The sequence below is a fragment of the Fundulus heteroclitus genome, unplaced genomic scaffold (assembly GCF_011125445.2).
Source record: "Fundulus heteroclitus isolate FHET01 unplaced genomic scaffold, MU-UCD_Fhet_4.1 scaffold_42, whole genome shotgun sequence".
Lineage (NCBI taxonomy): Eukaryota > Metazoa > Chordata > Actinopteri > Cyprinodontiformes > Fundulidae > Fundulus > Fundulus heteroclitus.
The window spans coordinates 1,848,342-1,861,572 of NW_023396835.1; the positions used below are offsets into that span (position 1 = coordinate 1,848,342).

Sequence of the window (13,231 nt, forward strand, 5' to 3'; positions counted from 1 at the left end):
TCCCAGCGACCTTTCACCTTATTCAGCTCCACCTGCTGCCTCCACCAGTCACTCTCCCTATATCTACCCGCCTCGTCCACCCACTCTCTGCCAGAACGTCTGCATGTAATGTTCCCCAGTGTTCTTACGTCGCTCTGCCTGTTTCATCCCTTGGACCTGCTCTCGCCCTCGCTCGTTTGTTGACTAGTGTTTGTGTGGTTGAAGTTCCTCCTGGGACTTCTGTGTCTTGCTCCGCTCACGCTGGGAACACTTCAGCGGCTTCTAGTCAAACCTGCCTGTCTCACCTGTCATTGTTCTTTCAGATTGAAATAACCCTCTTCTGTGCTCGCTGGAATATCGGGTTCCCCACGTACACGCGTTACAGGGAAATGTTTTCTGCTTTAGGTTCATTTGCAGGTGAAAGGTTTTGTTTTTCTCTCCATGTTCAGACGTGAAAATACAAAGACGTAAAAGTTCCAAGCTGGCATTTCTGGGGCTGGAAAGTTGCTGAAGTGTGACTTTATCCGCTTAAAGCTGCGTCTCTACAGTCAAGACAAAGTTTAAAATGTTTCATCTGAGTCGTCTGGCTGAGTTCATGGAGTCTTTGGGCGGCGAGAATGAAAGTTGTATTCAATTAGCTGTGAGCCAGGAGCCTTTCAGAGTAGCCGTTACCAAGACGGGCCAACACGGGGAGTCCAAATGCTCGTAATCCATCATGTTAAAGTCAACTTTACCTTAAATCACCTTCACCATCACCTTGAAATCAACTTTAATCAAAGGCCTTTTATGTACGCGGGCAGTTTCTCTGTGTCCTGTGTGAATATAGTCGCTTTAGGGACAAAGTTGAAGCAAACATGACTTTCCTGAAATTATTTTCCTGTAGGTGCAGCTTCTAAAAGCAACACGGATCATCAATACAGTTACAGCAACACAATATGTTTGACATTTTTCTGCAACATTCAAATACATTTTATTACTGCAATCAATGTGCAACAAAGGCTATAGACACCGTCTCTGACTGACCTAAGGGTTCAACACAGTGCGATGCATTGACAGAAAACCAGAGTTAACTAATCAGTAAGATTCATGCTGGAGTCCGTATGATTAACATATCAGTCCAGATTAATCTAGTCTTGGTAGATCAGGGCCACGGTTTGGTAAACTAGCCGTCCTGCAGTTTTCATTTTCATACTGAATTAAATCTGCATCGTGGAGACAGTCAGACTGTCACCTAAATCTCGTGTTTTACTAAATGTTTAAAGTTTTTCTCTCTCGCTAAAACTACAACAATGCTTTTTGTCAGTAAATGAAAGAGCAAGATAATAAAATAGAAAACATGTTGATTTCAGCTTTTCTTAAGGCCACTGATGGCGTTAAGTTTCAGAAGCCACTTTCCAGTCTGGCCTGAGCTTCCTTCTGGTCATCCCAGTGTGAGATGATAGCCTGTGGGCTCTGACCTCTCAGGGAGGCCCCCACAGCCGAGGCGGGGAGTAGGTGTGAAGCGGAAGCAGCGTGAGGAGTGCTTTGTAAAAATGGCCGCCTCTTCCTGTACTTCTGTGGGTAAATGAAGCATGATCTAGTCCTACCTGCACTCAGGTGTTATTTTACAAACAAAACATATTTAAATGTGGAGCTCTTATCATTTCAGCCATTGTGAGCACGGCCGGCGCTGTGAAACTGATTCAGGCTGAATGCAGTCCAGATAACGCATGCAAACACGAGTGATGAGGACTGCAAGTCGCACTTCTTGCAAAAGCTATTTTGGCAACTGTTGCAAAATTAAGTTAAAGGTGGTTACTGCTTATTACTGCTTATCAGTAATTGGAAAGAAAGGTATCTGTGGGATGTTCCTGCCTCTGTAGGGACCGGCCTTATTGTACTTCCTGCAGAGGACAGGTGTCTCTGCTTCCTGCCTTTAACCTGAGCCGCCTGGCTGGCTTTGCATACCGCTCTGTCTGACAGCTGCCAGATGATGCTACGCTCTGCGTCCCTATTAAACATCCAGCCCCCCCCCCCCTCCCCCTCCTCCCTGTCCACGCGCTGAGAAGAAGGTCTGGGCCCAATATTTGTCATGTAAATAATCTCAGCTCAACTGCCGTTCCAGTGGATTTGCATCTGGGCTGAAAGTGGGTTAGTCCGTCAGTGGAGTCAGGTGTTCGCTCTCAGAGGGTCGCCGCTGAAAATGGATTCAAAGCAGACACGCTGGCCTAATATTAAGATAGAAACAGCTTTATTTTAATAAGCAGGAAATAAAGACATACGTTATACTGATCTGTGGTTTTAGTCACTGTTAAGGCTTTATTATTTAAAGTGTTTTTTCTTTATTTACTGGGAAAGGAATAAAGCGATCAGCAGATGTGTTTACATTCATCCTTATCTGATTACTTCACACTACAGCAGCGTTAGCTCATAGCGATAGCCTCACTGATAACCACATTTACATAAGGCAGCAAAGGAGAAACACAGTTCAGAAGCAGGTTTTAGACAACGTCAAGTTTCACATGACCATGTTTTTTTTCTTTCCTTATTTATAACAAACCAGGAATGTGACATCGATGAAATTAATCATTAATGTGGACACACTGCAAAAAGGGAACTAAAAGTAAGCAAAATGTTCTTGAAATGAATGTATTTGTCCTTGATTTGAGCAGCTAGATAAGACTATCTGCCAATGGAACTGGTAGTTTGACCCCTAAAATAAGATAATTAGATATAATGCGCTTAAAATAAGACGATGGAGATGAGCTGTTCCTATTTGAAGTGCAAAAATCTTATTCTATTGGCAAATCGTTTAAACTTGCTGCTCAAATCAAGGACAAATGCACTCATTTCAAGATAATTTTACTCACTTTTAGTTCACTTTTTGCAGTGCATGTAGTCATGTGGGGATGAAATATCAAAACGTGTAACTTTTATGTTGTTTTACACCATAAATGTGATCACAGTTTACTTATACTGTGTATAATAGTCAGTTTTTTTTAAGAAAAACTGTATGTACAGCACTTCACCTCCTCACAACCACTATTGAAAACCAAAAAACAAAGAATATTTTTCACCAGTTTGTATAATTTTGCTCTCTTCTGTCAAGTACAACGGACATTTATGTACTTTCGACTTGAAGTACGCTCGGCCTTCATGCCAAAACTCTTAAGCTGTGTTTGTAATAAAACGTAAATGCAAACAATACTCTGGTAAAATGTGCGCCTGCTACAGGAAGGTTAGTTTATGAAACCAAAGGAAAGAAGAAAATAAACCTGATGCAGTTGGTGTAGAATGTGTAGAACGGCAATGGATAGAATCTGCATCGTAGACAATCCCAGGATCTATTTACTCTGGAAGGTTTTTTACAAAAAAAATATCCTTCAGTCATTAGACCGATGCCAGAGGTCATGGTTTAATATATAATAAATCATATGTTCGGGTTAAGAGGCCAGGCTTTAGGAACGAGCCACCAGACTCAGCATTTATCCATCTTCATGTTAGTATTTAGCAGCGATCTTCTTACAGCCAGGCACTGAAATTAAGAATAACCTAGACAAGCAGAATATAGATCAGCTTCTCAGTTTGCTGCGCTCATCCCTCCTGACTGTTCTTGACTGGAAACAAGACGAGTAAATGTTTATCTGCCACATTTAAATTGAAACACAGCAGTCATAAAAAACTGCTTTTCTGTTTTAGGAGAAATAGTTTGAGCTGCTACTGCCGCCGTATTCATGCCGCTCTGCTCTGAGGTTTCTCCAGCTGCTGCTGATGTTTCCACCAATAAGACATCATGCTCTGCAGAGTTTAGTCTGTGTTCGTGTCAATAATTGGCCTTTTGGAAAATCAGCCTCATTCAGACAGAAGCTACTGTTTTCTGTCATGAGAAAACCTACAAGCGTTTCCAGTTGGCTCTTATTTTCTCCTGTAAATGTGTCCCAACAAAAAACAACAAAATAAAATCAGTCCACTCCCTGAAACCGTGACAGCAGCTCGATCTTACGGTCGGTAGCCTGAGTCTGTTGTGTTGCTATAATCTGTGTAATGTGAGATAAAACGTCTGCTCTGACACAATAAACTCCAACTGAGGCAATGAGATATAAATAATCACCTTGGATAGTGGGGGAAAATAAACTTTAGTTTCCAGATATGTAGAGTAACAGCATCACTGGCTGTAGAACCTCAGAGAATAAAGATGTTCTGCAGATCAGAACGTCCCACCTGCTCTTCCGTCTTAATGCTTTTCTCCTCCTCCTTGAGGCTACAGGCTCTCCGGGCCTTAATATGTTGTCATGGGAACAGTGTGCACTCACCGCTCTAATCAGATCTCCACTTTCAGTCCTCTGTGCACAAACAAAATAACAGGGTCTTGTCCAAATGTTGCTCTTCTGGGGGTTGAGAACCTGAAATGCCGGTCCAGAAGGCCGTGGAGGTTTGTTGTTGCTCTCCTTTAGTTAGAAACTATCAGATGTCTCTGCTAGTTTGAGTCTGGTTCACATAATTACTGCGTAGGGCTTCAGGAGGAAGAAACGCTCTGATATGTGCCGCATTGGTGGACCTCCTGGCAGCTCCTGGTTTAGCAGTCTTCTGTAAGCGAGTTTGATGAGTGGTTTCTCTGGCTTTCGGGCTCGGAGGTGGAGGAGGCCATGGGTCGCTGATGAGGATGGACCTCTGGTCTGTCGTAGAGAAAAGGCTGACCCTCGTCTATGGTCAGGAGTCCTGGGTGAGGGCCAGAGGAGTCCTGGATCCAAACTGCTGGGGTTGTCTTTGGGCGGTCGCCACATGCAGCTTCAGAGATGGAGTGAGGAGTTCTGTCCTCCCGGCTGAGCTTGGACGTGATTCCCGTCTCCTCCACATCAGACGGAGTCAGCTGGGGTGGTTTGGGAGCAAATAACAGAGGCGGGGACTCCAGCCACTGATCTGATGACTTTAGACTTGACCTGAACGAGTGGTCAGAGACCTGACTTGGACGTTAACACTAATGACTTGAATTGGACTTGATATTTTACCCAAAATCTAAAGCTTAAGACATCTATGATTTAACAACCATGCACCATTAATTCATTTCACTCATTTTATCTACAAATGCAGACCGTCTCTCTCTTTCCCCTCTCTGTACGTATATGTGCGTGAGCTGCAGCACAGCCAATCAAATTAACCAGATTTTTTAAAAGAAAAAGAAATAAAGCTAAGGACAAAAATGCTCCCAAGAGTAATTTCCTTTGGGTCTGAATATGAATTTATGCTGTTGCATTTTTATCTGAATATTCTGGAAAAAATATAGTACAAATGAGGACTGTTGTTGAAGCTAGGTTTAATTTTACTGTTTTCTAAGGTCAGTTGCCATGGTTTCATCACGTTTAGAGATAAACACTGGTTTATCCACTTTTTTGTCACGTTACAACCTCAAATCTGAATGTATTTTATGAAACTTTAGGTGATTAACCAACGTGGTTTTGCAAAACCTGAACTGAAAAGTGCGGCAGGACTTTGTGTTCTGCTCCTGATTGTAGAACCACCTGTTGCTCTAATTGCAGCTGCACTTCTTGGGCATCTCTCTACCAGCTTTGCACACCCAGATGCTGACATATTTGCACATTTCTCTTCATAAAACAGCTCTAGCTCAGTCAGAATGTAGTTTCCAGCCATATTTTGTCTACCGGCCTATAAGCTCCATTTTGGTCTCATCTGATCGGAGCACCTTCTTACCTTCTTCCACAGGTTTTCTGACATTACTGCCCTGTGTTCACCTCCGTACATTGGCATGGCCTTCTTTAAAAAGCCTCCCCATGGCATGACGCTGCCATCAGCGTTCTTGGTGGTCGTATTCTGCAGCGTCTGGCCTTTTGCACGTATGGAAACAGTTTAATGTGGCTCTCATCTGACCAGACCGCAATGTTTGATGTGTCATTTCTTAACACTCTTCCATTAAGCCCAGATTTATGAAGCTCAGAGCTAACGCTGGTCATGATGACCAAATGTCCCCTGAATGCTGTTCCCCTGGCCTTCGTGACGTCGTTCTTCCATTAACGTTCTCCCAAAAACATTCAACACCTTCACACAGCAGACGCGTTTAGCTCTGTTGGTTCTGCTGTCGCAGCGCTTCAGAACAGCGCCAGGATTATCCGGCCTCTTTCTCCCAGATGCATGCAGTTCTGCTGGCTTTTGTTTTTTTTTCCACTCCTCCGTCTCTTCATGCGTTAGTCACCACCGCAGCAGCGACGCTGCAGCCAAGACATATTTTGGCTGCACAAGCTTCTATTTCAGCAGCTTGGTTTGTTTTGCTTTGAACTCTGAAACGGGCCGCCGGGTTGGAACAAACGGCACGCTCACTGCAAAAACAGAACTAAGAATAGGCAAAAAAAAGTGAAATTAGTGCATTTGTCCTGGATTTTAGCAGGTAAATAAGATTATCTGCCAATGGAACGAGTATTTTGAGCCCTAAAATAAAATAATTAGATATACTGCACTTGAAATAAGATGATACAGATGGGTTGTTCCTATTTTAAGTGCATGAATCTTATTCCATTGGCAGATCATCTTATTTACCTGCTCAAATACACTCATTTCATGAACATTTTAGTTATTTTTAGTTCTGTCTTTGCAGTGATGCGGGGGGGGGTTAAGGGGAAAAGAAAAGCAGAAGGTTAAATGCCTCTGCACGTCAGGTTGCTCCGACTATCTGCAGAACTTCTGAAAGCGTTCCTGTGTTGTATGTTCTGATGCTTTGGGAGAGCGTTTATAGGCTGAACACAGCTGGATGATGTGGAGCCTTCACCTTCACACAGACAAAAACACGTTTTTTTTTTTTAAAAATAAGTTTTGTATTCCATGATTTCCATTCGTCGTCAGCTGGTAGCAGCTCTCCCACCCTGACTGTTCCCCTCGGTTTCCCCAGACCTACATCGGCTCCATCCTGGCGGCGGTCAACCCCTACCAGCCGCTGCCCGGCCTGTACGAGCGGCCGGCCGTGGAGCTGTACAGCCGCCACCGCCTCGGCGAGATTTCTCCACACATCTTCGCCGTGGCCAACGACTGCTACCGCTCGCTGTGGAAGAGGCTGCAGAACCAGTGCGTCCTGATCAGGTGGGTGACCCGCTCTTTCACACCGCCGGCTTCTTACGCACCCAAGCAGGAGCAGGTCTCGACCAGCAGGGAGCAGAACTTCCAAAAACAAAGGAAAGGACTGTACTTTCATATTTTTCTATATTTGGCCTCATTTGCATTCAGGATTCCTGTTCCTGGCTGGTCAGAGGATGCTCCGGTCGCCCTTATTTAATTGTCTTTTAACTCGGTGCCAACACTTTGATGGCGTCTCCTGAGCTCTTTGGCTTCACCTCAGACGATCTGATCACAGCGTGCCACAAAAAGATCACACTTCCTACATTTCTTTCCACCTCCTGCCCTCTGCTTCGCTTCCTCGCGTATTTCCCCCTTTTACCTCGCTAACTTTCATCTCCTTCGCTTCATTGTTTTCACCCACCTTGCTTATGTAAATACTCTGACACACGCTGAGATTCGTGTCCCGATTTAGCCCAGATAGATAAGATGATGCTTTTATATTAAAGTTATGATGCACAAAGTTTTCTTAATAGTTGCTGGAATGTTTTTGTTTTTTATCTGAAGACTTCTGAAAGGGTTTTTGCCTTTAAGGTAGCTGTTGTCACTCACACGTTATCCGCCCTTATTCCCTTGGTCAGAATCTTACTTGCTGTATCAGCCGCTAATTTGGAGTTTCACTCATTTGAGAGATTTAAATATATATATATTTTGACCAAATGTGCAGAGTTTCACTGCAGAAACAGAACTAAAAATAAGTAAGATTTTCTTTAAATGAGTGCATTTGTCCTTGATTTGAGCAGGTAAATAAGATGATTTGCCAATAGAATAAGATTTTTCCACTTAAAATTGGAACAACTCATCTCCATCATCTTATTTCAAGTGTAGGATGTCTAATTATCTTATTTTAGGAGCAAAGATACCATTGGCAGATAATCTTATTTACTGGCTCAAATCATGGATGAATAGACTAACTTTAAGAACATTTTACAAATGTTTTGAAAACAGAAACTTTGCCTATTTAGAAACTTAAAAGTGTTGAACTTTAATAAAAAGCATGCATGAAACATCTGAATATGCACCATAGTAAAAACATGTTACATGTCCAAGGAGTCGGATTGAAAGGGTGATCAGGAAGTTTTACAGCGAGGCTCAGAAAGCTCCAGGTGTTTTTAGATCCGTTTTTGCAGTGTTAAAGATGCAAACTGTATAACATCAAAAAAAGCAAAAGCTGCAAACACCTAACCTTTTATTGGATTGTTTAATTAGCTAATTTACAATAAAACTGTTAAAACAGCAGGAGGATGCAGGGTTTTAACAGTTTTTTTAGTTTCTCTCAACATGACCTCACAGAGTGCATCTAAAGCTAATACTTTAAGGCTAATGCTGGTGGTGAAAAATGAGCCTTTTGCAGTCGTAGCTGTGTGGTCTCCTCTACGCTGACGTTCAGCAGAAACTGCAAACTGCTGTAATTGTCTCCAAATACTTGTGATTATATGAAACTGTTCCACCAAACAGCCTCGGGCCGGGCAATCCGGCGTCTCCTGCGAGGGAGGGTGGGAGTCAGTGTGTCCGCTGCAGCCCACCGTGGCTAAGTACAGATGATTTATTTAGCTTGTTTAGGCGGGTGAGCCCTGTTGTTGGCAGCGCTGTAAAACCTGCTCCCTCTGGGTCGCTGCAGGCTGAAACTGAAGCACTGGAGATGTTCGGTGTGATGGTGAGGCTTTTGCTTCGAGGCGAGAATCCCGCAGTTTTCTGACAATTAGCTGCCGCTGCTTTAAAGTCGACCGTTTGATTGGCTCTGGGGATAATTAGACGCATGACGCCCATTTAGAGTCGACCTAAACAGATTTTGCTTCAATGTAAAGTTGGTTGTCTTTGTAACAAATTCTCTAATGACACACAAAGATAAAAAAAAAAATCAAAGCATGTTGTCATCTCTAGAAATGGCGCCTCTGATAGGGCCCTTAAAGACCAATAAATACAATGACTTTCAGATTTTGCAAACAGAAGGTTAAAAGGTGTGACTGCATAAGATCAGAACAATTCTTGTTTGTTTTTTGTCTTTTGTGGGAACATTATGAACGTCCCACGTACGTTTTTAATGTTATTAAGCAGTTTGACTGTCATCAGACAGGGAAGATGTGTTCAGGACAAGGGTAAGAGCCCGGCTGGTGCAGACGACGTTCTGCAGGCAGGAACTCAATACAATTAAATTGTTTTTATATAGCGCCAATTCACAACACACGTCATCTCAAGGCTCTTTCCAAAGTCAAATAAAATCAGATCTTCCAGGTTGGTGAGAAAGTTTCCTCTCTAAGGAAACCCAGCAGGTTGCATCAAGTCTCTCCAAGCAGCATTCACTCCTCCTGAAAGAGCGTAGAGCCACAGTGGACAGTCGTCTGCATTGTTGATGGCTTTGCAGCAATCCCTCATACTGAGCATGCATGAAGCGACAGTGGAGAGGAAAACTCCCCTTTAACAGGGAGGAGAACCTCCAGCAGAACCAGAACCAGGCTCAGTGTGAACACTCATCTGCCTCCACCCACTGGGGCTTAGAGAAGACAGAGCAGAGACACAGAAAGCACAGAAGCTCACATTGATCCAGGAGTACTTTCTACGTTAGATGGTAATAGTGGATGATCTGCCTCCCCTGATGATGTCACAGCTAACAGAACGCCAGACCAGGTGTACCTTGTTAGGGGTCTCTGGGAAATGAAGAGCTTTAAGCATTGAATAAAAGATTATTTTAGTGGAAATAATTTAACCTGTTAAAATTGGCAGGAGAGCTGAAAATGAAATGACAGAATTCCGCGACAGTGATGCCAGGGATTCAGAGAGGATGTTGGAGATGGTTTAGACCCACCGTTACATTCCTCTTGGATTGTTTCCGGTGTGCGCTCACCCCTATGGTTTAATGACCATCTTTAAGCCGATAACCATTCAAGCCAATAGAATTTCTGCCCAGCGTGTCGCTGCGATTGAGACGTTATAAAAGCGTTATGTCCCCTCGGTCGCCTGCTGGTCTGATTTGCCTCCGTCCTTCTGTTAAGGGACCAAAAAGGGACCTTTTGTGTGGCAGGATGTCGGTCAGTGGGAAGACTGTGTGCTGCGGCGCAGCAGAACGAGGCGTAAACACAAACATGTCCCGCTGCCACACAATGCTGCGTTTCTCCATGCAGAGACGTTTCCCTGCAGCAGATCTGCTTTGTGTTCCTTCACGTCCCACAGATTCCTCTGACTTTTACCGCTGCAACAAAGCTGCTGCTTTTCAGGCAAAAGACAAAAAAAAGCGTCATTTCCTACAGGCTCAGCACATTTTGGACTCATGGAGGCCTGAAGTTTCTGAAAGTAAAGCGCCACCGAACCGGTGACTTAAGGAGAAAGAGAATAAGGAGTTTAGTTGGGTTTTTTTTGGGGTTGTTTTGTTTTTTTCCATGACAGCAGCAGCAGTGATGCCGGCCAGAGGGGATAAACCACAGACCACAGCCGTGACCTTTTCCTGTAGTTTCAGCTAAAACACAACCTGGTGGTTTACTCTCTGTTAAAATAGAGTAAATGACACCCGGAGCTTTCCAAGCCCCGCTGTAAAACTTCCTGATCACCCTTTCAATCCGACTCCTTGGACATGTAACATGTTTTTACAATGGTGCATATTCAGATGTTTCATGCTTTTTTTATTACAGTTCAACGCTTTTAAGTTGCTAAATAGGCAACCATACCATACCATAATGTTAAAAAACATTCAAAAGTTTAAATAAATAAACCAAAGTGAGACAAAGATAAAGCCCCGGAGAACGCTACAGCCAAAAGGCAAACCCTCTGGATGCAATTATTTATAAATTACCAATAATACAAAACAGCTTTATTAAGCATTTATAGCATCATTTCCTGGGTAAGAGATTGAGATTTTTTTCTGTAAAGTTTTTGCTCTCAATTTCATACAATGTGTTTTAAAATCAGAGGTAAGTTTTCTCATTAGTGCTGTGAATAGAGTTAATCTCTAATATTTGAATGCATGCGTATTGCATGGATGCTTTAGAATATATATGTATATGATACATAAATTAGTTTTTTAAAGTAAAAAGTAAAACGTGGAGAAGCAGCATTTAGTTCCTATGTTCCACAAATCTGGAACAAACTTCCAGAAAACTGTAAATCAGCAGAAACTTGCTGCTAAAATGTGCTACAAATAAACTTGACTTTTGTTACAAAAAAGCTAAGATAATAATAAAAAAGGTGTTTTGAATTGCATAGTAAATGTAAAATAGTGTATATCTGTGTTCATTTGCCTTTTGACCCCCAGAGTGTGCCATCCTAAAACACGTGGGCTTAATTGAAGAGCCGTTAACTGGTTGGTAGTTTTTACCCTCCAGCAAAATCTTAAAGGGCCGGCTGCAACACAGCAGCAGCTCAGGAAACCGAAAAAAGATAAATAATAGAAAACCTGCTAGTGATCCGCTGACCAATCTGCATAACTGACCCAATGCAGTTTGGGTTTTGTTTTCAGTTTGGGTCCCTTCAGAACCAAAAGATAGCTGTAATATCTGGCCAGACTAAAAGTGGAGATCCAGAAGTGTTGACTGAATCCTGATAGGTGGTTGCTTGGTGGTTACAGTCATAGAGTGATTGAGACACTTAGTAACTTTGTTCTGGTTTGTTACTCGGATTGAAAGCAGAGGGGAGGTGCTGGAGCTTCCACTGATCTGTGAATGATGGATGTGTGAAGGTGTGAATAATTACAGGGCGGGGCAGAAACCTTCAGAAAAGCCCGAGGGCTTCTGCCCGACCAGGAGGTCCGACGTCTGAGTGAGCAGAACTGGACCTGTTGAGGATTTAACCGTGATGCACGCAGCAGCTGGCTGCTAGTGAGCAGCTTTTTAACCGTGAAGCAACGTAATTTACAAAAAAAAAAAAGATTTAAACATCCATCAGTGAGATACAGTGAAGAGTTCAATATAGTTATTTAAATAAAAGCGTTATTAAGTTAAGAGTTATCCCTGGATAGTAGAGCAGGCCAGGTACAGGCTTGTGGGTTCTTAGTTATCTGGATCAGACCTGGGTTTGCACAGAGTAGAATCAGGAGGAAGAGCATAATTGGCTTAGCTGTGAAAATATGCAGGAACGACCCAGAGGGAAGTGCAGAGATCCTGGTGACTCACAGAGAAGATGGAGAGAGAGCAGGAAGGAGGAGAAGCAAACGATCACGGCCATGGAAGATAACCAATGGTTAGGCCAGCAGTGGAGCTCTTAGAAGTTGGCTGTGAAGATGGATGGATGGATGGATGGATGGATGGATGGATGGATGGATGGATAGATGGATGGATGGATGATGGATTTTTTTAAAAATAAAAAAGAACAACAAAATAGATAAATAACTAAACCTGCAGTTTAATGAATGACACGAAGAAGCGCAGGATGGCGGGAGTTTGAACTCTCACTCCTTGGCTAAGACACTTCACCCGCCTTACCTGCTGCGCCACAGTGCCCTCTGGTGGTCAGACGACCCGGTGGCATCAACTCTACGCCAGCCTTGCTTCGCAGTCTTCCCCAGGGCAGCTGTGGCTCCAGCGCAGCTCACCACCATGACGGTGTGAATGACTGATTTTAGTGTTAAGTTACTGGGGTCCTCAGGACTAAATGAAGCGCGATATAAATACAGAACACTTAGCATTTCTAGATGCCCATGCTGGTGTTGACTCAGTTTTATCTACCGTTTTTGTCAGTCTAACATAAATGAGCATAAAGATGCGGTCTTCCTGAATAACCTTTACTCCTAGGTGTTTATTGTAACTGTTTTAAAAAAATTCACATCACAGCTGCAAAGTTTATCAAACATCTGCTTAATCAAGATGCTTTTACTCTGGAGAACATGGCTGCCTTGTTTTCATTAACATGGTATGTGCAAACCCTGGATTTTAATATGTTGCTGGTTTTATTTTCTGACAGTTTCTGTCTGTAAGTGGTTTTTGCCTCCATTTGAACGGAGCACAGCTGCTCCAGAACGTGAACAGGTTCTCAATGATCATGTCTGCGGTGGGTTTCGCCAGGAAAACCCGCCGTGGACCCCCTCATAAAACACAGAACATGCCAGGGCCCCCACCCGTAAACAGAGGGATCCCTTTATTTTAGGCGTGTGTGAGGAAGAGGAGCTATAAATCTGCAAGCTGGCACTTTCAGCCGAGGCAGGAAGCCTTCTCTGCGGATTTAGGGA

General features: G+C 43.2%; 1 protein-coding gene across 1 annotated transcript in view; it reads left to right on the forward strand.

Annotated features, from left to right (window-relative positions):
* The window catches only part of myo10 (myosin X), a gene marked incomplete at its 5' end in the record, with an annotated part of 90,844 nt that overhangs the window by 22,465 nt on the left and 55,148 nt on the right, over positions 1–13,231 (forward strand). The window contains one exon of the mRNA XM_036131219.1: positions 6,857–7,044. Coding sequence (XP_035987112.1) covers positions 6,857–7,044 — 188 coding nt within the window. The remainder of the gene's footprint in view (positions 1–6,856; positions 7,045–13,231) is intronic.